At 41.4% G+C, this 27,675-nt stretch overlaps 1 protein-coding gene across 2 annotated transcripts in view; it reads right to left on the bottom strand.

The window, feature by feature from the left end:
* The window catches only part of si:ch211-130m23.3 (LisH and SSDP domain-containing protein), a 79,093-nt gene that overhangs the window by 3,834 nt on the left and 47,584 nt on the right, over positions 1–27,675 (bottom strand). For both annotated transcript variants that reach the window (XM_012861362.3, XM_012861363.3), the window contains exons 5-13: positions 7,261–7,350; positions 5,858–5,917; positions 3,861–3,927; positions 2,848–2,918; positions 2,696–2,763; positions 1,290–1,338; positions 1,168–1,203; positions 1,020–1,074; positions 114–184 (exon numbers count right to left, since the gene is read on the bottom strand). In XM_012861362.3, the coding sequence (XP_012716816.1) occupies positions 114–184; positions 1,020–1,074; positions 1,168–1,203; positions 1,290–1,338; positions 2,696–2,763; positions 2,848–2,918; positions 3,861–3,927; positions 5,858–5,917; positions 7,261–7,350 (567 nt within the window). The remainder of the gene's footprint in view (positions 1–113; positions 185–1,019; positions 1,075–1,167; positions 1,204–1,289; positions 1,339–2,695; positions 2,764–2,847; positions 2,919–3,860; positions 3,928–5,857; positions 5,918–7,260; positions 7,351–27,675) is intronic.

Raw genomic sequence — 27,675 nt, 5'->3', positions numbered from 1 at the left:
GCCGACAGCAGGCAGGAGACACCGAAGCAGAGGTAGTGAAATATACATCAAACGCTGACATTATATATAACAAGTTACTGTCACAAAGATAAAAAAAAAAAAAAGGGTCTCACGTTCGGTCGGCTTCCACCAGGAGGGACCGTGTTTATCATGGTGTACATGTTGTCCCCGGAGTTAGTTGAGTCTAACAGAGTGAGGGGAGAAACCGTAAGGACTCAGACCTGAACCTCCAAAAGCATCTAAAGACAATTACAAGGTCGGCTTTCTATCACCTGAAGAACATTTCTAGGATTAAAGGACTAATGTCTCAGCAGGATCTGGAAAAACTAATCCATGCGTTTATTTTTAGTAGAATTGATTACTGCAACGGTGTTTTCACAGGTCTGCCTAAAAAGTGGATCAGACAGCTGCAGCTGATCCAGAACGCTGCTGCCCGCGTCCTCACTAAGACTAAGAAAGTAGAGAACATCACCCCAGTTCTAAAGTCCTTACACTGGCTCCCTGTATCTCAGAGAATAGACTTTAAAATACTTCTGTTAGTATATAAATCCCTAAATGGTTTAGCACCTACATACATTAGACTTGTTGTCAGTGTATCAACCCTCCAGACCACTAAGGTCTTCTGGCTCAAATCTGCTCTGCATACCTAGAACCAGAACTAAACAAGGAGAAGCAGCATTTAGTTCCTATGCTCCACTTATCTGGAACAAACTTCCAGAAAATTGTAAAGGTGCGGAAAGCCTGAGTTCCTTTAAATCAAGATTAAAAACACATTTGTTTAGGATTGCCTTCAACTGTTCTAGTTAACTGAATCACCACTTTTTTGTTCTATTTTCTATCTACATTTTATTCCTACTTGCTTTTATTCTGTTTTAATTTTCTATATTTTAATCATGTAAAGCACTTTGCATTGTCCCTGTACTGAATTGTGCTATATAAATAAATTTGCCTTGTCTTGCCTTGCCTTGTAAGGATCTTTTACATGCAGCGCTAAAACACACGGGGAAGATCAGGCTCACCTGCTGGACTTGGCATTATTGGAGTTCCCGGCGCACCCCCTCCTCCTGGAGGCCCCTGAAATTAAAAAAAGTTTGGTTTCACTGCATAAATGAACAAGCTGCGGGTCATTCGAAGAGCGCAGAGCAGTCTAACCTGTGTTATACGTACCACATAGCTGCCTGGAGATGCAGACGAGTAGGGGGTCTTAAAAAAAAATAGAGGAAAAACATTAAATTGATGAAGTAAGACATAAAACTTTTTTTTATGGGCCTTTGTGTTGGAAGACTTACAGAGTTTGAGTTTGGAGGATTTGGCCAAGGTCTCCCACCACCAGGCCCCCTGCAACACACACACACACACACACACACACACACACACACACACACACACACACACACACACACACACACACACACACACACACACACACACACACACACACCCGTCAGTGTTCTGCTTTTATGCTGGCCTCGCTGCTTCTGGTCAGAGTTGGCAACAACAAGATCCTCTGATGCCAGAGGAAAAGGTGGTGGGAAGAACGAGTAAAAAAAAGAAAAAGAAAAGGACTTCCAACAAAAGAAGATAAAATAGTGGACGGTCAACTGCCTCGTCCGACGTCAATAACGAGTGAAAGAGTAAAAGCCTGAGTGTGGGGACAGATTTAGGATACCTGTGGTTTTATTTTTTGTTCTTCAAGCGAGAACGTCCCGTTTGATTTACAGTTTGAAGTGCAGAGCAAGATGTGCTCGAGCGACACCGCGTTCCTCAGCTTCATGCCAGTAGCCCGTTCTCATTTCTTTCACACTGCGACCGCAATTTTATGTGGTAGACACTATTGTGAAGCAGCAGGAAAAAGATTTTTCTTTTAGTCCCTTTTTTACACTGACACCCCTGAATAAGATCCAGCACAATTGCATTCAGAGGTTCGTTCGGGAACAGAAGTGGACAAACAGCATCATGAAGACCAAGGAACAGAGCAGACAGGTCAGAGAGAAAGCTGCAGAGCAGTTTAAAGCAGGGGGAGGCGCTGCTAGGTTCAACCCATCATCAGAAAATGGAAATACTGTGGAAAAACTGCAAGACATGACTGGTCTCCTCAACTGTAAAGCAGGGCAAAAAGAGCCTGAATAAGGAGTCAAGTTATCCGTTTTCACACAAGCCGATCGGGGGACACAACAGCAATGAGGAAAAAGGCGATCATGTCAGAGGACATCAAAAGTGAACCTCTGACATGCATGCAAAAGACCTTCGGTCGTTCGGAGGAAAACTAGAAGTGCACATCGCTCTGAAAAAAAGGCATCCAGGAAAGCGATATACGCTGCTCAGCGTTGTTTGGAAGATGGATCCAGTTTAAGTCAGGGTAATCCTGGAAAGATATCCGTTGAAGCTCGACTGAGCTACCGGCAAAAAAAAAAAAGTCAGTCTCTGGTAGAGACACTAATGTCAAAATGTTGCTCTATAAAGCTTTAACTCAAGGGGGCTGAATACAGATTGACACATCACTTTTTAGATGTGCAGAAAAATAAAAACATAACTTTCCTTCCCATTCCTACCTATGCTCTACTTTGTGTTGGTCTATCACGTAACATTCCTATAAAACACAAAAAATTTGTTGTTCTGATATCAAAAAACTTCTGCAGGCCTCGGACCGTGTAGGAGTGCATTCGTATTAGGTAATTATGTGTCCACCACTCACATGCTCATACCCGGCATCCCAGGACCAACCAAGGCATTCAGTGGGGGTCTCATTCCACCTCCATAGTTCTTAAGCACAAAAAAAAAGAGAAAAAAAACTATCAAAATCACATTGCTTTGCAAAAGCCCCTTCATTTGATTGTTGTGCCATACCTGGGGCCCCAGAGGGACCATGCCTCTAGGTGGCGTCATCCTCTGCATCGGCCCTCCCATGCCTGGATGCCCTGAAACATCAACCATAGTCATACCCCCAGACAGTTACAGTTAATACGGTTAAAGGGGAGTTTTCCTTTCCACTGTTGCTTCATGCTTGCTCAGTATGAGGGATTGCAGCAAAGCCATGGACAATGTAGATGACTGTCCCTGTGGGTCTACGCTCATTCATAGGAATGAATGCTGCTTGTCAAGACTTGATGCAATCTACTGTTTTCTTTTTTAAATAGGAAATTTTTTTGATCAGTCTGTATAATCTGATTGAATTTGACTTTGGAAAGTGCCTTCAGATGACATGTTTCATGAATTGGCACAATACAAATACAATTTTATTGAATTTAATTAATCTGAGACTTTTGATTCAAGTTTAAAGATTTGTCAGATTAGAAAGATTTTAAAAATATTATCATTTACTTCTAAACTTGCAGTCTCTAAAACATCATCATGTCATTTTTTCACATTTACTCGTCTGAAATCAGAAAATAGGACCATTCTAAGACATTTTAATAAAATCTTCCAATAGGTTTAGAAAACTTGATATTTAAAGCTGGGCCCGTAGCTGAGAGTCCTGTGTAAAACCTTCCTGCACAGCTATGAAAGCCAGTTTTGTTCTCCAGTAACATAAACCTGCTGCCGCGCTGACTGTGGTGACAAATATTGCCAGCCAGCGCAGCGCCGTCACTTCTGTTTGTTTTATTTAATTTAAGTCAAGCAAGCTTTTAGCTCGTTCAACGTTTTTTTAAGCAGCTTTCTAAAACCTTAGTGGATTTATCTGTTAGATCGTCGGGTGATTTAGGTTTTGCGACGCCGTGAAGAACCCTAGAGTACAGGTGCATACAGGTATGATTCACAGGGGAGGGAACTTTAGTGTTTATGCTTTTGGTTTTTACATTTCTCACAGAAAATATTGGAACAGAGAGGTACAGCCATGCCAGCGTTGCGTGTTGTAATACCTTGCTGTCTTGTGGGGTCCATCCCGGTAGGCAACATGGGCTGGCTACCTGGAACTCCTCCAAGACCCTGCAGAGGGAACAGCATCCACACATCATCATCATCGGCACTGCCACAGAGACTGTCTACTTATTGTGTCCAGATCCCTTCAACATCCTCATGTTTTGTGAGCTACAACCATAAACTTCAATGTACTTCACTGGGATTGGATGCGACAGACCGACACAGAGTGGCATAGCTCGGAGAAGTAGAGGGAAAATAACACAGTAAATTATAATTTTTTTCGGTACCACTTTACAATAAGGCTCCACTTACACATGGCTAAAAAATTGTTTATAGATATGTTAATTATCTATAAACAATTAATAAACACTTTATAACTAATTCACAAGTGTTTATTATGCACTAATTAAGGATGAGCAAGAGACAAAACTCACCGGTTTTTGCTTAAAAGGTAGTAACTCAGTCTGAAATGTTTAATATAAGCAACTCTAGATAAAATATATAGATTGGGCTCACTATTTGGCAAGAAACTGGTCAGTTTTCTCTTACCTGCCCTAAATTAATTCATAATAAACACTTATGAATGTGTGATAAATTGTTTACAAATGAATTAATAACATATTAATAAACTATTTGTTAGCCATCTATAAGGGGAGCTTTATTGTAAAGTGGTACCGTTTTTTTTTTGTCTTTTACAAATGAAAACCTGTTAGAGTAAAAGTAAAAGTAAGAAGTGCAGTGCAGTACAACTACTCCTAGAGGTACATTTTGTTCAAAAAGTTACTCAAGTAAATGTAACTAGTTACCACCCACCTCTGCTTGTGAGCATTTTAAAATCATTTATAAATCATTCTGTGGAGAAGTTTCAAGCGATGGTCATATGTGACCTGCAGTGTCGCAATTAGAACGTCTTTTTCCCGTAGCCACGTAAGAGACACAGCAAATAGATAAAAAACAGTGTTCTGGTCAGATGAAATTGGATGTGTTGAACAAAAAGCTGGTGAAAAACTAACACTGCACATCAACGTAACACACCTTGCACACTGTAAAACCCAGCGTCAGAACAAGAGCACCACACAATGTGGATGCTTTTATTGAACAGGGTTATGGGAAGGTAGATGGAGCTAATCGCAGAGCTAGAAGAGGTAACAAAATATTTGAAGGGGAAGTTATCCTGTTTACCAGTTATACTAGTGTTTTACAGTGGCCAGGTCAAAGTCCAGGCCCAAATTACGGATAAGATAAGATAAGATGGTCTTTATTGATCTCAAAATGGAGAAATTCACTCGTCACATCGGCTCATACAAGTAGGTGCAGAGTAGGGAAGGTGCATTCAGTTATATACAGTGAATCTTCATATATACAATGGATCAAAAGGAATACCAAAAAAATACAAAAAAGGAAATAGGAATGGGCATATGATGTCTTATTTACATTCTTAGTGGTCTCTCTATATATATAAACATATCTATATACTTAAATATATACATATATCTATGCGCCTACATACATACGTACCTACGCCTATATATGTGCATATATACATACATACATACATGTGTACTGACTTATGTTCAGGTGTTGATAGCAGCAGAAGTCACTACATCAGGATTATTGCACGGGTTGTAGTACAGTGTATTAATTAGATTATTGCACATTAGTTATTGCACATTACTTATTACAGTTATGATCACAGTTACAGTTACAGTGCAGCATTGTAAAATCTGATAGCAGCAGGAATGAATGACCTGCGGTAGCGCTCCTTTTTACAGACAGGATGTCTAAGTCTAGCACTAAAGGATCTGTAGGAGGTCTTGAAAATGGGCCCTCTCCATCCGATCTGACCTAGTTTGAGCTCTTTGGTAAACGAAAATGTCAGTTCTAGATGCTTGCAGCTGCAACTAAATTGAAAAATTATGTTTATTTCTTTCACTATGTTTCACCACCGCTTATTTTTTAATCTGCTCGGACCTGCAGGCGTCAGAGCAAAACTCACCTGATTGGGTAGTCTGAGGGGCGGTCTGGGTCCTCCGGGGTATCGAGGTGACATGAAGGGCTATAAGAAGAGGCAGATAAAGCATCTGAATGTTTCAGGTTTTCAATAAATACAGAAACTTTTTAGGATGACTCGAACCAGCGTCGGTTGTCAAAGCAAGCGGACAATTATCCATAAAGGGAGTTGAGAGAACGGATAAGACAGGATAACATACAGGCCAACTCAGAGTGGAGTTCCTGGTTGATTGTCTGCAGCAAAATGAGAATTCAACATTTCATTGGACGAAGACGACCCAGGCAACCCAGCATGATGTTTGTTGCTAACAATGTCAAGGCATTAGCTACTTGTCTGGGCTCTGGCAGTGAGCGTCTGGGCCTTCTCATTCTGCAGCTTGGAGCGGGTTCATTGTGACTGATGTTGCACTGAGCGCTGCAGGGCTGGTGGTGGCCTCAGTGTGGTCATAAAGGCCGTTCTGCAGGGTAGAGGAAGCAATGCTACACCGCGCCACTAGAGTGCAGCAGTCCTCTTTGTTTGAATAGGACAACCAGTCAAAGAAAGTGTAGAAATAACACATGAAATAAAATGTGAATTATCCTTGGTAATAATGCACACAAGTACCAAACCAAACTCTGTAGATATTAAGGCTTTTTTTTCTTTTACTGATAAATCTGAATAAATCCTTCTCTACATACTAGCAGCTGATCTTCTGTCCAAACCCATGTTTGATTTTCTGAATGCAGGAGTGGGGAATTTCTTGGAAGGGTATTGATTCGGATGTCGGAAGCTGCCGTCTGAATTTGACTGATAATGACAGTTAATCAATCACCAGGCGTAGAGTCATTCAGAAAGGACATGACGCACTGCTGCAAGTGCTAGGATTTATTCCTACTTCCAGACCGTTTTCTCTTCAGCATGTGGTTTACCATCTCACATAAAGAAATGAAGACTATATACGAAGGTTCTTTCTGTTCTGTGCTGGTAAAGTTTCAGAAAACTACAAATCCCAGAGACTACACTAAAGGGAAAAGTTATTACCTCCTTTAGTTGTCTGTGTCATCCTGAAAGAAGTGTACTAAATTAAAGTATACTATGAAACAAACATGGGCAGATGCCTTTTCACTCTTCCCTTTGTTTGCTTTAGTCGGTCAAAACAGACTTTCATGGAGTGCTAACTGAAAGAGTTATGATCTAAAACTAACACATACCTGCAGAAAGTGACAAAAAGCAAAAATATGGGAAGATTATAATTTTTTACATTTTTCTTGTATTAATTTAGTAAGACAGCCATACATTAAAAGTATGAGTAAAGACGTATCTGTTCACATGCCATCAGAAGGAGAAATGGGGCCACCATGGAGTATACTTACTAGGAAATAGATAAAAATGATGTGTACACTGCATACCTGGAAGAATCCTGGAGGGACCGGCCCCACTGGCATGCTCTCTCCTGGGGGAAGGTTACCGAGGACGGGGCTGGGAGCTGCTGCGGCGCTCTGAACAGATCAAACACAAAAAACTGAATTTCAAAACCCATTTTTGACAACATACTGCTAAAAAAACTAGAGTACCTCACAAAGGCATTTATACCCCCTGAATTTTTCCCACATGTGGTCACAATAAACCCCCCACCACCCCACCCCTAACTTCAGTGTACAGTAGTTTATTGGGTAGGGTTTTTATGTGATAGAACAACACAAACCAGAGCATAATTGTAAAGGAAGTGGAAATGGTTTTTAAAAATTTGGACAAGTAGGAATCTGAAAAGTGCATTTATATTTATACCATCCCATACCAACTTTATTTATAAAGGGCTTTAAAACAGCCACAGCTGAAACAAAGTGTTGCACAAAACTACAAATTACAAGCACACACATACACAAACATATATACCTCTATATTTAAATACCCCTATATATATATATATTTATATATATATATATATATATATAAATGACCTAAAACTTTAAAAAAAAACAACGACAACAGATATATACAATAAAAACAATTTAAAACAAACAAGTTCAACTTAAGTCTCACTGGTGGCTAGAGCTGGAGGATAAAAAATAAAAGTAGGAAGTGAAGGAGCCTCTGTAATATGCAGGGATGGGTTATTCCACAATTAAGGAACAAAAGCAGAGAGGGCCCTGCCTCCTAAGAGCTTCCTCCTGGACCTTGATACCTGCAGGAGCTGCTGTCAGTAACCAAGAAGATAAGGGGGGGATTGATGAAGCTCAGAGAGGTAAGGCAGGGCAAGATCATTCAAACATTTAAAAACCAAAATAAGACATTTAAAATGAACAGGCAGCCAGTGAAGCGAGGCCAGAACCGAGGTGATCTCTTTGTTTTTTTGAGTACCAGTCAAAAGACGTGCAGCTGTGTTTTGAACCCATTCCTGCTGCAAAAGCAAGGGGCTGATTCACTCTAGCATAAAGTCCTTTGCAGTAATCTAAGCAGAATAAAATAAAAGCATGGATCACTGTTTAAAGCAGCCTGGACAGGAAAAACTACATGTTTACCAAGTGCCTTAAATGATAGAAGCAGGACTTTACAACTACTCTGATCTGATTGTTAAATTTAAAATAAGCGTCAAACTTAAAACCCAAATGGGTAACAGTTTGTGTTAAAATATGCAGTCAGGGGTCCCAAATCAACAGTGGTGGACTTACAGGGTCCACTTGGTCCACATCGCCTCTGTTTTCTTTTCATCAGAATTTAAGAAGTTTGGGATCAACCAAGCTTTAATATCCTCCAAGCAATTCAATAGTGGTCTGATTGAAAAGCCGTCCTTAGGGACAGATAGAGCTGACAGTCATTCAAGAGAAATGCAATTTCATACCATCCAAGAATGGATCCAAGAGAAAATAAATACAAGGAAAAAAGCAGTGGCCTTAAAACCTAGCCCTGTGGGATCCCTCATGACAGAGGAGCACAGGGTGGTCCTGACTCTAAAACGTTTGACACATATCAGCCAGATAAGACCTAAAGTGTCGTCTTCTGAATGCTCTCTAAGCGATTTAAACGTGATATTAAAATTCTGTGGTCCACAGCGTCAAAGGCAGCAGCTTGGTCAAGCAGAACCAAAACAGTCCATTCACCAGAATCACAAATTCAGCCTCCTTTACGTTAACCTTTGTTGAAGAGTAACAAGAAGAAAGGCATTCTTGAAACAACTGTAAGAAATCTCCCCAAAGTTTACCACAAGCCTTGCAGGGGAAACAGCAAACATGTGAAAGACAAGGTTCTGGTCAGAATAAAACTGAACCTTTGGCTTAGAAGAAAAGTGCAATGTGAAGCAGAAACCAAAAACTGCACATCACCATGAGAGGAACCTAACCATTATGAAGCACGACACTGTTGGCATCATGCTATGGCGAAGATTTTTTTATAGCACGGATAAGAAAACTGGTCAGAGTTGATAAAAAGCACTGCAAAAAGGGAACTAAAAATAAATGCAATTTTCTTGAAATTAGTACATTTTTCCTTGATTTGAACAGCTAAATAAGACTATTTGCCAAAGGAATGAGTATTTTTACCCCTAAAATAAGATAATTAGACATCCTGCACTTGAAATAAGATGATGGAGATGAATTGGTTTTTATTTTAAGTGCAAAAATCTTATTTCATTGGCAAATAGTCTTATTTACCTGCTCAAATCAAAGAAAAATATTCTAATTTCAAGAAAATTGCACTTTACTTTTTGCAGTGAGATCAATTGAGCTAAAAACAGGAAAATCCTGCCAAGGATTGGGGTAGACATTCACCTTCCAGCAGGTCCCATGAGTCTTAACATATAGATGTGGTAGACTTATTTAGTTAAAGTTCTGGCTGAAATTAAATAGGTAATCTGTGGCACGGCTTGAAGTGTCTATATGTGCAAAGACCAAAAAAACACTTGAAAGCCTGTTAATAGTAACCTTGAGTGCTTAGATTGCCTAGTCAATTATTTGGATATTTCAGCTCTAATATTTGACATTAAATAATCACATACTGAACCTTTTACAAGTATTTTGAACTGAGCCCCCCCCCCCAACAGCTAAATAGCAAAAGGAATACGCAGCCTGAGGGTCTTCCCCTGTAGCTTTCCGGCTGTCTCTCCCTTAATGGGATGTTTCCTGTTTCTACCAATGCCCAGGTTTATTTTTGTACATTGTATTTTTGTTGTTTTTTTTTTCTGTTGTTGTGCTTGTCCAGACGGGCGTTGCTGGATCATTTCAGCAGAGCCCCCCCCTTCCACTGCTTCCTGCAGTATTGTGCTACTAACCCTGCGTTACCACCGAGCACTGGCCTCTCTCACATCCTATTCAGGAGCAGAGAGGGCAGGAGACACGCAGACATATAGGCAGAGACGTGGGCAGAAAGCACAGACGAATCTCCATGAAACTATATGGAGAGCGAGTTCAATTTTATCTGTATCTGCTGTTTCTGATCTCACGCCTCGCTGTGACGGCCGGACGAAAAGGGCTCTGGTGAAATTCACCCCCACAGCCTCTGAAGTTTCCGCCAGCTGACTTTTTAGGTCAGACGGGAACGAGGTTTAATCAGAGCCCAGATAAAAGCAGCCTGACGACACTCCGGTATCCTCCCGCTGCCCCACCCCGCCACGCTCGCTGCTCCCTCTGCCTCCTTCTCATCTCGTCGTCATTAGTCGTCTGGCGGCATGGCGTAGCCTGCGTCTGTCCACGCGGACGAGGGTACAGATGGAGGCAGAAGGACACCGCGCGCCTCCGTTGGCTCGGCGACGGCAGGCTGGATTCGGTTAGCTGGTTCGGGTTTTGTGCGCGCGTCTGTGTTCTGGTGGAGTGTTTAACATCATGATTTTTGTTGAGTTCCCCCCCCCACCCCCCCTCTTCTTGTTCTCCCACTCCATTCTCATGCACTGTGGATTACCCAGCATGCCTTGGCTCCCCATTAGCCCGAAGGTCTGCTGAGTTTGCCTTCACGCTCAGAGGAAGAGGCAGGGAAAGGAGGACAAAAAGGAGATTATGAGGGTATGCGTGCGTGTGGAAGAAAGTCTGTGCAGGACCAGAAAAACTGAAGGAGGAGGGGGGGGGGGTGAAAAAAAACCTCTACCTGACCTGCTGACAAAGCAGCATTTTCTAAATACAGCAACCACACAAAAATGCAAACAGCCGCAACAACAAGAAGCGACGATGAGACAGCGACACGTTCGATCTTCTGAGAGGATAGGTACAGAAGAAATTATAAACTCCAGCAGAAGTAGTGGACTGGTTTGTTCTTATTGCATGGATACAATTGTGGGAGTCCTTCGGTTAATTAAAACAAAGGTTCTAATTGTAAATAGTAAATCTTGAATTTCTGGTTGGCTGGAGTGGAGGACGTGACACAGAGTGTTGTTTCTCTCAACCACTGGCCTCCCCACTAGATGACGACCCACATTGATCTGACCACCATGCACCGTCTCTCCTCCTAAAAAGCCCTTGGAACGTTGCTAGACTGCATGGCATCATGACCTCTTTGAAATACCAGGAGATTTTAATGGAAATCTGGTGACTTCTACCAGAAAACTGAAAGCAATGTCATTACAGGGTCTTTCAAATCAACACAGAGAACTTTCACCTTGACATGAATTCAACCACCTGGACCTTTCATAGACCTAAATCTGTCAGGAAACCTAAAGAGCTGCAGAGAGGGGACTATAATAGAGAAACCCAGGACGCTGGAGGATCTAGAAGTCCCAATTCAGAAACATCGATTCACTCCCTCATTTCAAATCACAATTCAAAACATCTCATTTTGACTGCCTACTCCATCTGATGCACATGGCCCTGTCTTTTCAAAAGGTGCCATAACATCACTGTATAAACCACAGTAGTTGGAAATTGTTGCATATGTAAATTCTCCGATGAATTTAATTTAAAAAAAATAACGTCAGCTTGGTGTTTTGTCAGGCAAAACGCCCCTCCTCGGTAAAAGGGTCGGTTGGGGTAATGATATGCAGCTTTACCTAGTTGACTGCCCTCTGGTTGGCTGCGACCATATTTGGAAAATCGGTCAAACGCACCCCCACACCCCTTCCCCCCTCCATCCACGCATCTCTCTTCTCCCCACAACACTCCGTCACAAATCCGTTTGTGTTGCAGGGTTTTGGACAGGTGTGGCCAAGCTGACCAAAGGCTTTAACCTGGCGGCACGATTCCACTAATCTGACTCCGCCAGATGTATTTGCTCCGCATATCCATCTGGAAACCTTCCGTTGAAGTAATTTTGGGAAGGGGCGAAAATACTGGTTAGCTGATTAGCCTATGTTGGTGATAGAAGGACCAAATAAACCAATCAGATCAACGAAGCATATGACGTACTCGTCAACATGCATCGTCGTCGCTCGTAAGAGAGCGACGACGAAAACACAACCACAAGCCAAGCTACTCTTGCTGCTGCAGGTAAAGGCTCGTTAGATCAGCAAAGAAATACTCTGTAATTCCGATAAAACTTGCTTGATAGCCACGCTAACGCTAGTTTCATCGGCTGAAGCCGCCATGTTCTTTAGACTGAACTGTCGCGCTTCTCGTTGCGTCACACCTCAACCCGCCTCAAAGCCAACGCTGATTGGACGTTTGTTTGGTGAACGGCTCCAAATTTTCTTTAACGGAGAGTAGCCAGACTGATCTGCGAGTGAAACCTTGAAAGCTCGCGAGATCAGGATGGCTACGATTCCACAGGGTGGGGCTGAAATACAAAGCCAATGGACCGCGGTCGAGGCTGTTTGATTGATGTTGCGCTCCAATTGGAGATTATGAATTACGTAGAAGATAACTTACGTTGAAAGATAAACTTTTTTCTGGTCTGACCATTATTGAGCAAAGCAACAAAGCTGACCGCCCTTGAGCAGGTCCTTTGGGATTAAGTTCTGACATTCACACGGTTTCATCAGTGCACAACAGACCGTATTATACCCTCAAAAACTCATGGCTCCTTCAAGTGATTTTATCTATTTTATTGTTGTTTCTCTTTTGTGAATTAGTATGATGGCATTGAGTGCTGAGAAAGGTGCCTTCAAATAAAATGTATTATTATGGTTGTTTAGAGAGGAATACAACTGTAAAAAAAAAAAAAAAAGTAAATGAAAGTGCCTAATTGGTGTCCTATTGTTCAAAGTATTGACAGCAGAGGTATCAGCAGTGCCACAAGTGATATTTGTTAAAAAGAGACTAACAAATATTCAATTAAGGGAGATTTATTTTCTCAAATTAATAACTGCGCTCAAATTAAAAGTTAATTAATTAAGTAAAAAGTTTCCTGAAATTCAAATTCTGCCTCTGCAATAAAAGAGGAATTTCATTTAAGGCTTTTTATGCATCTTTACCAGGCATGCCAACAAATGTAGTCAGCACTGCGGGCTAATTTGCTTTCTCACCTGCTTGGAAGAGAACATTAGTAATGTCCCCCTCCCGTTGTAGCAAAAGTGTTTTACTCACTTTAACGTTTTAATGAGTTTGAAAGAAAAGTGGCTTCCTAGAGCCTCTAAAGGCCACAAATTTTCATCATCTCACATCTGTTCTATTAGTGGAGAAATGCTCTAAAATATCAAGATAAACAAAAAAGATGCTTGACCATTGATTAGATGTTAAACTTCACAACTTTAGATTACCAAAATGTTTAATAACCGCAATGTAAAACTATGTTTTTTAGTGATTCTGAAAAGTTATTGCTGTTTGCAAACAGTCCACCAGCTCGTACTGACATGTTAACTATAAAAGCACCACATAAATACAGTTTTTATTCAGAACACAGCACAACAATTACAATGAAATAGCAACTCAATTTACAAAGTGACACCAAATATAGATGAATTACACACAAATGCTTTCAGGCCTTTAATTCTGTTAATTATGATGACTTTTCTTCTTAAAACTTAAAATGAATACACGGCATTTGAGATTAGATTAGTACATCAGACCAATAAAGGTTGTTGCTTCTAAAATATGTTTTTAATCTGACAAACAAGCCTAATCAGAATGCATATTCTAATATATTAAATATGACTCACTGCATTTGCACCTCCTAAAGGCCTTGAACATGGCAGTGACTCATTTGTACATACATATTTACAGGGTTTTTAATGTTACATTTTCAGGATGCAACAACAAGACATGGAACAAGTTTTATACTTGGCTAATTATTTTTGCAAATGGTGCAGTTTTAAAAAAAAAAAAGGCAGGTTTTATATTGTGAGTTTTAGCTGGCGATGATGTGCTAACGAGGTGCAGACACGGCACAGCACCAGGGAGAGGAGAGTCCCTTAGAAGGGAAATGTACCTATAGCAGCAAAGAAATGGAAAACATAACAAGAATATATAGAAAAATGGTGCTTCACTGTAAAATGAACAACATCTAGAACATTTTCAGAAACAAACAAATTTTTCAGAAACTGTCGTAGAAGTTTAACTCAATATAGACAGATTCTTATTCAAATGTATTGTAAATGTTAGAGAATATAAGTTCCCAGAACATTGTGATTGATTTATTCAAACTGACTGCAGCAGATCATTTGTAACCTCATCTCTGATACACACAAGGCTGCGTAGCCACCTTCATCTATGCGGGCCTGGACCTCTGAGAGGTTACGTTTTTAAATGCCCAATGTTTCTGGTGTGGCGGCTGTTTTTTTGGGTCTTCCTGAACAGAACGCTGTAGTGACAGGTGGCCGTTGTGTGTAATTAAAAAAATATTTGAGTGTATTTTAAGGTTTTGTGGAATATAATACATCTGTTATACATGCACTGCTTCTAATCAACCAGGAAATTGTCTTGCAGCCAGTTAAAATAAGACACATTAATATGTAATTATGTAAAATAAACACTAGAACACTGTCATCTAAGGGTCTATCTTGTTTTATTTTTTATGTTAATCGTGAAAATGTAAGAATAGAAGACGTAATATAATCTATGCCAATAATGCAGCTTCACTCCGAGAATCAATCAAAACACAGCGCTGTTTAGAGAGCTTCAGTTTTTCATCCAAAATCATTGTCAGAATTTGACTTGTTAAGCTCTTGTTTGCCAGGTCTGCGTAAATACCAACTCCCAGCCAAGCTTGGGCCATTATAGCACTTAACCTCTGTCAACACAAATGGCCCACAGATTGTTAAACACTGTTAACGAGTCCACCGGTTTGCACCTCTCTCACATGAGCGTTGGCCGTGTGAGCAAAAAAGTGCAAAGAGGGAAGGAGAACAGGAGCGGAGGGCAGGAGGGCAGCTGGACAGATCACCACCGCAGGACGCTGGTAAAGAGTCTTTAGGTGCATCTCGGAGCAAAGGTAAACCCAATTAAAACAGCGCTGCAGATTTTTATCACACACTCGAGCTGATCGAGTTCACTGCACTTTCAATTTGTGCGCAAACTGTAACGACCATTACCAACCATGATTGTTCACAAATTAAATCCAAAGCTGTTAAATGAAAACTAACTTCTATTTGTTTTTTTGCACTTCATTACTTTTAATGAGGCAAGTCGTTTCAAGCCCCCTCCAAGTGATCTGACCAAATTCCTCCGCCTACTGCTTTAACTCTCTCTACACTCTGCATCGAGAAGCTTTGCTCTCCCCTTGTGGGTTTCCCGTCTCTGGGCCATTCCCCCAGAGAAAACCACAACATCTTGCCTGAAGCGAAACACTTCTGACGACAAGCTGATCTGCAATTTTGTGCAACGTTGTACACAATAACGCTTGCGATCGGTTTTCCCAATCAAAAGCTGTTTGTAACAAAATCCAAAGCATTGCAGATACAACGGCCTGTTTTCAGATAAACACCTGCTTGCAAAAAAAAAAAAGGAAAAAAAAAGGTTTGTCTCATAAATTATTCAAAATACCATCTCAGAGGCGAGATACAAACAAGACATATACTTGTGAACACAACAGCCACACAACTGGATGTACAATAATTGTTCAGACAACAGAAAATGTTGCATTTTCCCAGGCGGATAGCTTAAGACCAGTTAAAATAAATGCAAAAAGGAAAAAAAAAACGTCTAGGAGTATTTAAACCTTGGACTGTTATTTGTCTTGTAAAAGTATGCACGCCCCTTTACCTTCTTCACATTTTGTAATATTGCAACCACAATCTTTTTTTATTTATTTAAGGTTTGTGGTACCAGTGGCATTTCTTCATCGGTAGCTGGACTGGAGAAAAAGTGCACAGAAAGAACAGGGAGACATGCAGCAAATGGGCCGAGGGCGGAGAACCCAAGCAGGGACAGATGCGTCAAGGACTTCATCCTCAGCATATGGAGCGCCTGCCGCTGAGCAAACACGCTTCGACCGCAGTCTTCAGCGTGTTTCACCGGGATGGCATGTGACGGACAAATGTAGGACGGAAGTGGAAACGATACGTGGGTTTTTAGAACATTATGCAATTACAAATTTGAAAAGTGCGCCATGCTTCAGGGCCACTGGGCCCAGCACAATGTAGAACCAGCACCTATATGCAATCACAGCTCCAACTTCACACAGCAAGTGGGCTTTATTTTCAAAGATAGCTCCAGCTTAGACAGACCCTGCCAAACATTCATTTTCAAACCTTCCCAAACAATGTCGTTTGAAATTAGGTCTGAACTTTAACTAGGCCATAATAACACATAAAGATGTTTTGCACTATTTTGTGTTGATCACATAAAATCCAAATAAAACTCTTTGGATTTTTTGGTCTTATTGTGTCAAAACGTGGTTATGAGTGCTTTCCCAAGACATTGGAATAGGTGTGGTGAAACCCAAAAAACAATTGTTCAAGCACCGAGATCCTGTTAGAGACATAAATGTATCCAGCGCTGTAATCACAAATAACTTACTTTCCTCCCACATGAGCTCATGAGCTGTTTTTAAAGGGGAATATCTGCCTATATGGATAAAAAAAAAAAGTGTTCAAATAGCCACTTTGAATTCTAAAACAAAAGCCTGTATTTACTCTATTTATTGAATGTTACACCACTGCAGCTCGTCACTTTACAACTTCATTAGGTTTTCTCTATACTACATTCATGGTACACTAATCCCATCACATCACCGGCACAGTAATACCTAATGGGATAACTTACAAATTCTTCTATCCCTATACGTGACCAGATAAAGTCCTCCTCGATGTGTGTGCTTAATGGTTGTGTGTGTGTGTGTGTGTGTGTGTGTGTGTGTGTGTGTGTGTGTGTGTGTGTGAAGGTGGGGAGTCATTTTCATTCAATACTGCAGAGACTGAGAGCGGAGCGTGGGAGGAATCTCAAAAGACTGTCTGTGTCTATCTTCCCTCACCGTCTCCACCTGTGTCGGTCGCCGTCTTCTTTTCCACTCCTCTATCTCTCACGAGAACACAAACCAGGCCGATCTCGGTTTTGTGCTCATATATTGGCCTCTTATAGTATCACTGACTTTACATCATGCATAAAAAAAAAATAAAAAAATAGAGTCATAGAAAAAAAATAAATCAAGGGCCAGACGATGTTACGTGCTTTTGCCTGGTCAAAGTCTGCCTCCTATATTTTGGTCCTTAAACGAAGGCATAATCTACGCTGCCACTGCTGTAATCGGCCCTATGTGCATTGTATTATTTTACATATCTATCCAACATCCATTGTTCAGCTAGAAACCAAAAGCAGAAGAGAGCAAAACTTGAAACTTGACTGATGCGATTGGCTTAAAATAGAGCTAATTATAAAACCAATGTCAACAAAAATGCTTCTATAACGTGAAGAAAATCACAAAACAAATTTAAAAAAAACTACTTCCAGTGAAATTGAGTTTGTTACTACTAAAGTTTTGCTGCAGGGGTCATCAGCAAGATTTGTGCCAGGGTGAGAATTTTTCCAAGCAGCAATGTGAGGACCAGGCTGTGATTGGTCAGATTACTGCTGACGACGGCTGAAAAAGTCGGCATTAAATAGATGGCCGTTGCATTTCTGTTTAAATAGCTTTTACTTGTTCTTTTTTTGATCGTAAAGTTTTGTGTCTTTGCTTCTTAATCACTGCATGGAACAAACTGTAAGAGGAAATGTGAAATGTTTTTGTTTTTTTGACTCGATGCCTGTTATGATGCCGTTTAAAGTGAGCGTGCGTATTAAGCAACAACTCAGCAAACTTTTGAAACGATCGATAATTAATTCATGATCATTTATAACTTCCAACAAGGATGATTATGTTAGTTTGTGAATGGACACTTTAATTTAATTCAGCTTATTTATATAGCACCAACTGAAACAATGTTGCCCTAAGGCACTTTACAAAAAGCCCTCAGGCACATTTTTTTATTCCTAGAAGAGCACTGTGGGAAATCCTGAATTAGAAAGCATTTTTTCTTTCTTTTCAAATTGTTTTGAAATGTCTTTCTTTCCCTGTGTTTAAACAAGTGGCTTGAATCAAAAAGAAAATTTATTTCCACTTTTGCCTTTTAATGAGACTTACTGAGAAGCTCGGCTGAATTCAAATCATGATTGATCACCTCTGCGCAGAAATCAGTTGCAAAAGATAAGTGGTTTTGCTCGTGTCCGTCCGTCCGTCCGTCCGTTGTCTTCCGCTTATCCGGGGTCGGGTCGCGGGGGTAGCAGCTTCAGTAGGGAGGCCCAGACGTCCCTCTCCCCAGCCACTTGGGCCAGCTCCTCAGGAGGAATCCCAAGGCGTTCCCAGGCCAGCCGGGAGACATAGTCCCTCCAGCGTGTCCTGGGTCTTCCCCTGGGCCTCCTCCCGGTGGGACGTGCCCGGAACACCTCACCAGGGAGGCGTCCAGGAGGCATCCTGACCAGATGCCCGAGCCACCTCAACTGGCTCCTCTCGACGTGGAGGAGCAGTGGCTCTACTCTGAGTCCTCCCCGGATGACTGAGCTCCTCACCCTATCTCTAAGGGAGAGCCCAGACACACTACGGAGAAAACTCATTTCAGCCGCTTGTATCCGGGATCTCGTTCTTTCGGTCACGACCCAAAGCTCGTGACCATAGATGAGGGTAGGAACGTAGATCGACCGGTAAATCGAGAGCTTCGCCTTTTGGCTCAGCTCTCTCTTCACCACAACGGATCGGTACAGCGCCCGCTTCACAGCAGACGCTGCACCAATCTGCCTGTCGATCTCCCGCTCCATCCTCCCCTCATTTGTGAACAAGACCCCAAGATACTTGAACTCCTCCACTAGGGGCAGGACATCCTCCCCAACCCGGAGAAGGCACTCTACCCTTTTCCGGTTCAAGACCATGGTCTCGGATTTGGAGGCACTGATCTTCATCCCGGCCGCTTCGCACTCGGCTGCGAACCGCTCCAGTGAGAGCTGTAGATCACGCCCTGATGAAGCCAATAGGACCACGTCATCCGCGAATAGCAGAGACGCAATCCTAAGGCCACCAAAGCGGATCCCCTCAACACCTTGGCTGCGCCTAGAAATTCTGTCCATAAAAGTTATGAACAGAATCGGTGACAAAGGGCAGCCTTGGCGGAGTCCAACTCTCACCGGAAACGAGTCCGACTTACTGCCGGCAATGCGGACCAGACTCTGACACCGGTCGTACAGAGACCTGACAGCCCTTATTAAAGGGTCCGGTACTCCATACTCCCGGAGTACCCCCCACAGGATCCCCCGGGGGACACGGTCGAATGCCTTCTCCAGATCCACAAAGCACATGTAGACTGGTTGGGCAAACTCCCATGCCCCCTCAAGAATCCTGCTGAGGGTATAGAGCTGATCCAGTGTTCCACGGCCAGGACGAAAACCACACTGCTCTTCCTGAATCCGAGATTCGACTATCCGACGGACCCTCCTTTCCAGAACCCCCGAATAGACCTTACCAGGGAGGCTTAAGAGTGTGATTCCTCTGTAGTTGGAACACACCCTCCGGTCCCCCTTTTTAAATAGGGGGACCACCACCCCAGTCTGCCAATCCAGGGGAACTGCCCCCGATGTCCACGCAATGTTGCAGAGCCGCGTTAACCAACACAGCCCCACAACATCCAGAGCCTTAAGGTACTCAGGGCGAATCTCATCCACCCCCGGAGCCTTGCCACCGAGGAGCTTTTTAACAACCTCGGCAACCTCAGCACCAGAGATGGGAGAACCCGACCCAGAGTCCTCAGGCTCTGCTTCCTCAATGGAAGACGTGTTGGTGGGATTAAGGAGGTCTTCGAAGTATTCCGCCCACCGACGCACGACGTCCCGGTTTTGCTCGTGATAGATTTTTATTACAGGAGGGTCATCTTTGTTTAAAGCTACATCAAATATTTGTCTTGTTGTCCTAAGTTCCTCTTTAGGAGGTTTCTAATTTGCCTCAGAGCGAGAAACCAGAGACTGTGCTACCAAACTGCGGTTGAGTCAGATTTCAGGCTGTTTCAGGGAATATAAACAGACTCTGGCCAATCAGGAACCTCTAATCGGGTTTATCTCTGGTGATTCTGGTCCTGGACACTGACAGAACGTTCCTCCTCTGAATTCACATCTACAGTTATTTCTCTTCATATAGTTGTTAGTTTCATGCTTGTGTTTTACAATTATATTTTTATATTTATTGAATTTTTCTTATTTTTAGTCAAATAATATAAACGTACTGGAATTAGTTTTATGTTAATTCTTGATTCACTTAGTGATTAGCTCTATTATTAGCATTCAGTTTCAATTTAAGTGTTGATGCTTTTTTATGTTTAAAATGAATTCAAGAATATAATGAACTTATACATACTTTTTATGGAAATGTAAAAAGTTATTATGGCCTTGGGGAGTTACTCGACTTAAGGTACAGCAAAAGACATTTCAGATATCGTGTAGCTCATTCTTGGCAGAACAAATTAGGGATTTTCAGATATTTTGAATGTATCATAACAGCACAATTGTAATTGTAGCTAGAGACCTAAACATTTCAACCACAAATGATGAAATTGTATACATCTCGAACTTCAATTTTTACTAATGAAATTGTTATTTTGACAAAATTCAAGTCAGCTGAATTTAGTGTATTTTAATTCCCATCCTTCCTTTCGCTTCAGTCTTTTACCGCTTTGAACATTTGTTAAAAAAATAGAGGCAAGTCGTCTCTAAAGCCACACGGCATGATTTGAAAACTGATGTTCAGATTCAGATTCAGATTCAACTTTATTGTCATTACACAGGTACAGGTACAAGGCAGCGAAATGCAGTTTAGGTCTAACCAGAAGTGCAATAGCAGCAAGTGCAGGATAAACAATGGTTCCATAAGTACAGGACATGGGTTTTTACAGAATAAATATAGAGATGGATACTATTATAAACATAATTTTACTGATAGATTTGTCCTATGAGTATAATATAAAGATAACTAGTATTGTGAACTAAATTTACAGATTTTAAAAGCCTGAGAGACACCACATGTAAAGATAAAAATCGTAGATAGAACAGGTTTACTCGTACAGACGGTGAGCTCGACACAACACACATCACCTGAGTTTCTGATTGGTTACATGTGAAATTCAACAGGCTGCATGCTCGTTTGTCCTGGGAGAACACCCCACACACTAGGATGTCAAGCCTAGACAATCCAACATGTTAAATATCCCTGATTTGAAGTCGGAGCGGTCCTGATGTCCTTCCTAGCAGACCAGATCACTCTGAACACGCCACTCATGGCAGGAATATCTCTTAAGTTATCTTAAGAGACACGCCAACAGTCGGGGCAAAAATCAGGCTAATTATTCTGCAGTGTGAATCAGGCACTGAGTTTATCTCAACACTTGAGACTGAAGTAGATCTTAATCCTGAATTTCTCAAAATAGTTTTAGTGTAGGGAAAATGATTTGTATAAAGTTTTTAAGAGAGCAACTAAATACATAGACAACAATATTATAACGGTAATGATCACAAAGCTACATTGTTTGAGCTGAATCAGCGTAACACCACTTCTACACCTCTGGCCCCCCCTAAGCTGTAAACTGAGAAACACAACTGTATATAGCTAAGCCAAAATGATTCATACCCCAGGAAGATTTAAAGTAATCTTTTAATTTGACCAACACGTTTCTTTTGAGTGGAAGTATTATGTCAACACAGGTTTCTCCAAGAATTACTGAGATGGGTACAAATAATCTGAAATGCCAGTTTTTGCTCAGAAAGTAATAATATTATGGCTTAACTGTAAGAAAAGCTCGACAAACGTTGACAAGTCAGTACAGTTTTAGCAGGTTACCCGGTACATTCAAATAGTTTACCGCAGCTTATCAACACTGCCCACCACGGCAGGGAAATGCGCCTCCAGAAATTGCCCTTCACTTCCAGTGAAACTGAGCGGGTTCCTCCAGGGTGTCGGGTTTCCACAGCGCCAATCGGAGCTGGCGTCAGTAAATACCCACGGGGGCCAAAGTCATTTGAGGTGGGACGGGATACTGATTAAAGCCAACGCAAAACAAATAAAAATCAAACGTTGGCATGTGTCTGAGTTTGTTGTGTTGTGTGAAAGGAGTTGTTTAAGAGAGCCTGTAATGGTGGAGAGGGGTTAGTGTTGAGTCTGTACGCCACATGGAGTACATCAGGATGTAGAAATGACAAACCATGCAGGAAGGAACTCCATCTCTCCTCCCTCACCCTCTTTCCCACTCCCTCCATCCTCTAAAATGCCATTAGTCCGTTTCCTGAATGAGGGAGGTGCGGGTGGAAGGGAGCGTTGCTGTTATTCTGCATAGCACGCACTCTCTCGCATACATATCTGTGTTATTAGGAAAAGCGACGATTTAAATGCATAAATGAAAGTAAAAACTTAAAATCTTAAAGTTAGTGCGAATGTAATGCACTTTCTGCACGGTATCAGCCCCTTCAACTAACCCGAAAGAGCTCCTACATCTGCTCTTCCAGGTAGGAAGTCCTGGTCAAGACCCTCTGCTATACAAGAAAACACACATCCAGGTTCAATCATTAGCAAAACTCAAGCTCAAATGTACAAGCGAAGAAGCCTTTCTTAATCAACGCATGCTTACATGGTACAGCAGAAAAAGAAAATGGTTGCAGGGTGGAAAAAAGTGTTAGCAGTAACCATACCACATCTCCTCTGTTTAGCCACGCTGCAAGAGAGCAGCTAAATTACACGACAAAACACCAAAGGCTTGTCTCATCTCAACTCTGCACCATGATCTTCTATTTGAACTATTTACAGGTTACAGCAAACTTCAGGTCTGTAAATAATGATGTAAATTACGACTCACAATCCAAAAATCTAACTGCATCCCTCTGCAGAAACAAGATAAACAAACAAAAGCTATTATCTGGCTGCACAACGCAAAACATTAGGAAGTACGCAAAGTATACTGGTGTATTACAAATTACTTTTGAATATGGCCATTAAAACAGCTGCAAACCTGAGGATAGGGTTAAAAAGTTAAAAAGAAAAAAAAGGAAACAGGAATCACCACCCGGTTGTTCCCAGGTAGGGGTTAATATTCAGTTTTCTTGTTTATAAGCATGAGACCGTGTTTAAGTCTCAAGTGTTTTGGTTTAATTGCATGAAGATTGTTTGCTTTCCGCTGCATTATTCGGTCCAGGGCAGACATCTTATTCTACTACTGTAGAACCAGCAGCTCCTTATTGTTTCTACATCCAAGCGGAAACTAAGAAGAGATTGTGCCTTCGCTGTGGAATGAGCTGCCATTGCATGTCAGGCAGGCCTCCTCTCTGTCTGCGTTCTTAAAACGCGACTATTTGCAGAAGAGTTTTGCATATCCTGAGAGGTTGACTCTATTGTTAGCTCTAACTAGCTCGTCTGTGTGTTTTACTTGTCTATTTTAATTTTACTGTTATTTTGAGTTGTGAATGCGCAGCAATTTGTTGACCTTGGTTATTATAAAGTGCTTTATAAATAAAGGTGGTATGGTATTTTTATTTCCGACAGTCCAAATATATTTAGGTGCACACAGACTCTCTCTATCGCCTATCACTGTACCAGTACCTCCTTTCTGGCCACAAAAAAAGAATTTTTGCGTGCGAGTTTGCACCTGACTTTCATGCGTACTAAACCCACGATCCGTTTCAGCTTTGATAAATCACATTCCGGGTGTAAGGTATATAAATTTGCATGGACTGGTCATTAGCATAGGATCTGCATATTCATGAAGGCAAACGCGTAAAAAAAGTTTGCACCTTCCGTTCCACTCATTTCATTGCTTTGCACCTGCTATGAAGATCAGCTTTGCACGCATTATATTGCATCAAAAGAAAATCTTGCTGTATATACGCTTGCAAAACTGACTGAAAAAATCTAAAAGGTTTTTGAGCCTTTTAGATACAAGACTAATATGTTGGAGGCAGTAAAGGTGTTGCAGGAAAAGCAAGCCGATAATATGAGCCTGCTATCTGCTGAACTGAAATGTAACGCCTGCTTCCTCCTGTGCGTACTCCATGCTCAACTTGGGAGCAGGTCTGCAGCTGGAAAGTTAGCAGCCTGATGAAGAGGAGGAGGAGGAGGATGCTGCGTGAGCTAAACCCTGACTGGAAAAACGTTTGTCAAGTTTTTATTTTTTATTTGCTGTATTTTCTAATACATGTAAATGGCCAAAACAAACATTTATATTTTATTCCCGCTGAAATTTATAGAAAAATAAATCTCTAAATATTAAAAATTGATAAGACTTAACCCTACAAATCATAACGATGTCAACTAAACAAAACAAAATTACTGTGTAAACTATTATTAATTATGATAGCAAAATTAATCCATTAGTTAAGATCCAATGTGAGCTTAAGGTTTCTAGGTTAGCTAGTTTTAGATTTCAGTGTTTTCCTACTGTAGGAAAATATGCGCCAGCCATGCAGTATACATAAGTAGCTCTAAAACAACAGAAACACTTAAAATAGGACGGAACTATTAATTAGAGTGTGATAAGAGACAAATAAAAGATGGTTTAATGTTTAACAAATGGTTTTTGCATCATTTAGATGTAATGGAAGATGATAAGGATGTGAGGAAACTAAGCTTGTGCAAAGAATTTAAATAATTTCAGCTTTTATTTTTTATTTTGTTTGCATTTGAAAATGAATCTTTATCCAATCAAATCCTTGCCATCCTCATCACCATCGGCAACGCATTTCCATGCACAACAAAGCTCCCGGCAGCATTTGACTCTCTCCTGTGTGACATTCCAGCTGATTACCTGGTAAAGTGGAAGCAGAACGCTAATCTACCTGGTCTCACCGGGTGACTGCAGGTACGGGGATATGAGCCGCACAGTGGGATGGCAAAGGAGAGCCGGGGAACATCGGCTGTGTTTCCCTTATTACGAACATCATTATCGACCCATGTAAACATCCCTGAGGCTGTGAGGAGCAGCACGAGGGCAGCCACAGGTTGATGCACTGTCAGATGCTCGCACAAAGCTGAAAATGATAGTCCCTTCTCCCGCTACTATCTCACGCAGTTCCACGACAACTGAGGAGATAAGTGAGATGGCGTGAACGCAAGGGGAAGTACGACACAAGCAGATTTAAATGTCACGGCTGGAGATGAAGAAGAGGGACTAACAAGGTCTTTTCTACCTGGCAGATCATTGCGACGGCACAATATCGAATCATAGGAAGTCTGGAGATTGTGTCTGGTTCGCCTCTATTGTTTCAATTGTTTTAAAACCTAAGACTGCTCACATTCAAAGTCCAAAGCTCGTGAGTTTTCCAGAGGGACACTGAGTGAAAATAGCTGCCACGTTCTAAACGTTCTTCTATAGCTGGAAGGCCAGACACAGGAGACAACATAGATAAGAATATGGATGTTGGCAGCAGTGAAAAACCCACAGAGGTTAGCTGGGGTCAAGCAGATAAGTCAGCATTCTCTTCTTACTGTTCAGCCACCGTTTCAAGCTCCAAGTCATGATCATTCACTGCGATTCCTGCAGAAACAACCTCTGAAGTTGCTTCAGACCTTCCACGTTTTTAATCGCTTCTTCAGACACGGCAGGCATGATGCTAAGAAACAGCGAGGGAGGGAAAAAATATGCTAAAATATTGGGACTTAAGATCCCATAATATCACCTGTGCAACATGTAGGATGTTTTTGACACAACTGCCTTATGTCTTCCTGCAAACAATTCAAAAAGAAAGGGAGTTTTGACAGATAAGAACATATTAATACCATCGTTCGGACACAGTAGGGTTGGTTCAGCTATATGTGTATGGTAGATATCGGTTTATAGGGACTGCTGTGGATGGGTAAGAGGCTGACTGACTGGGTGCAGGGCCGGATTATCCATAAGGGCCAGTGGGCCAGTGCCCAGGGGCACCAACCATTGGGGGGGGGCACGACATGACACATGCTTTTAAAATATATTTTTCATAAATTGTTATATTATTTACTTGAAATTATTGAAAGACCATGCATTATTCGTTTTGTGAACACTGATGTCACAATAATAATAAATGATAAATAAATCAAGATTTTTTGATTTCAACATTTTAAAATGAGATATTTGAATATTGCTCACTGCTCATATGCCTACATGTAGTTGTGTAAGTTAGTAAATAGTAAATTACATTACAGAAATCCCCTTGATTATGTCTGATGTTTTTGACCGGAGGACAGCACGGGTAAGGGGGGGGGCTTTGAGGTATAGTGCCCAGGGGCACCACATTGTCTTTATACGGGCCTGACTGGGTGTCATTGGTTGTAATTTTACAGACTTATTCTGATATATAATGATTTGATTGAAAATTTGGAGCTTTGAATGTAATGCTATTTATGGATTTAGCATTAGAAACAATAAAAAAAAAGCAGCAAAAAAAAAAAGAATTTCTGTTTGTTAAGTTCTTTTTATCTTGAGTACAGGGTCGGGTGTTTTAAATGCATGCAAGAATAAACCCTTTCAAGACGAAAGAAGACTGTAACTTGTTGTTGGAGAGGAGCTGCATACCAAGTTGCTCCACATAATGCAGTGTGGTACGAGATGGAGTCAGGGGTTCGTCACAACTCTTTCACCCGCAAATGTCCCCTGACTGGTTTTTGACGTCAAGCAATGTCACGTTCTTGTCTTTTCAATTGAGATTAGAATAAACCTTTGATAGTGCTCAGAAGGTTGCACTGTTGTGTTTTCAAGGCCCAGTCACATAGCATGAACCTGAAGAGGCAGCGGACAAGGATGCACATGACGTGGTGAGCTTGAGGATGGAGGCTGGGCGAAATCATCTGCGCGGTCTGGCTTTGTATGCAAGCTGGACATGCTAGCAGCGTCGGTGGCTAACATGCTTTAGCTGAGACGGTGAAACATTGGGGCTACGGCATGACGAGCTCTCAGCACTGTAATTTTAATAGTGATAAAGTTGCCTCCTAAACCATTTTATCACTATGTTTATGGAGTACTCAGACCACTCTAGCATAAGCCACCAGTGACAAATTTAGCAACTTATTCTGGTGCTGGAGATGTTTTAGACTCAAACGTGAAAGTTCATAATGATCTCATTCGTCAACCAGCAGCTGCGGGTGATACTGTGGACCCTTCTCTGTAGAAAGAGAGAATCTGCCTGATATCATTCAGCAGCTTTCAGTGACTTTTAGGACAGCCAGTAGATGATTTTCTCACCGAGGAGTTGGCAGCACTGTAGAACCTTGTCCTGGCAAACAATCTGGGAGTAGTGCTCGGCCGCTCCGTACATTACCCCGCTTTTAGTGTACGGTAGGGATGAGAATGGATGAAATCTGAGCCAAAGGATTTTAAGGATGGGATGAAGAAAAAAAAAAAAACGGCTTCCTACACTTAACTTAAAATTTGACCTATGTATTAAGTTTCTATTCTTCAATTTGTCTTGAAGTGGATGATTACACAGGGCGTCACCTTTAATGCCGCCAGTTTTGAAGAAATACCATCTCTAGCCGCTGCTGCTATATTTAAACTATAATGAGAT

The sequence above is a fragment of the Fundulus heteroclitus genome, chromosome 12 (genome assembly GCF_011125445.2).
Source record: "Fundulus heteroclitus isolate FHET01 chromosome 12, MU-UCD_Fhet_4.1, whole genome shotgun sequence".
In the NCBI taxonomy this organism is placed as follows: domain Eukaryota; kingdom Metazoa; phylum Chordata; class Actinopteri; order Cyprinodontiformes; family Fundulidae; genus Fundulus; species Fundulus heteroclitus.
Note: the sequence above shows the minus strand (reverse complement) of the source record. Positions and strands in the feature narration are given on the sequence as shown.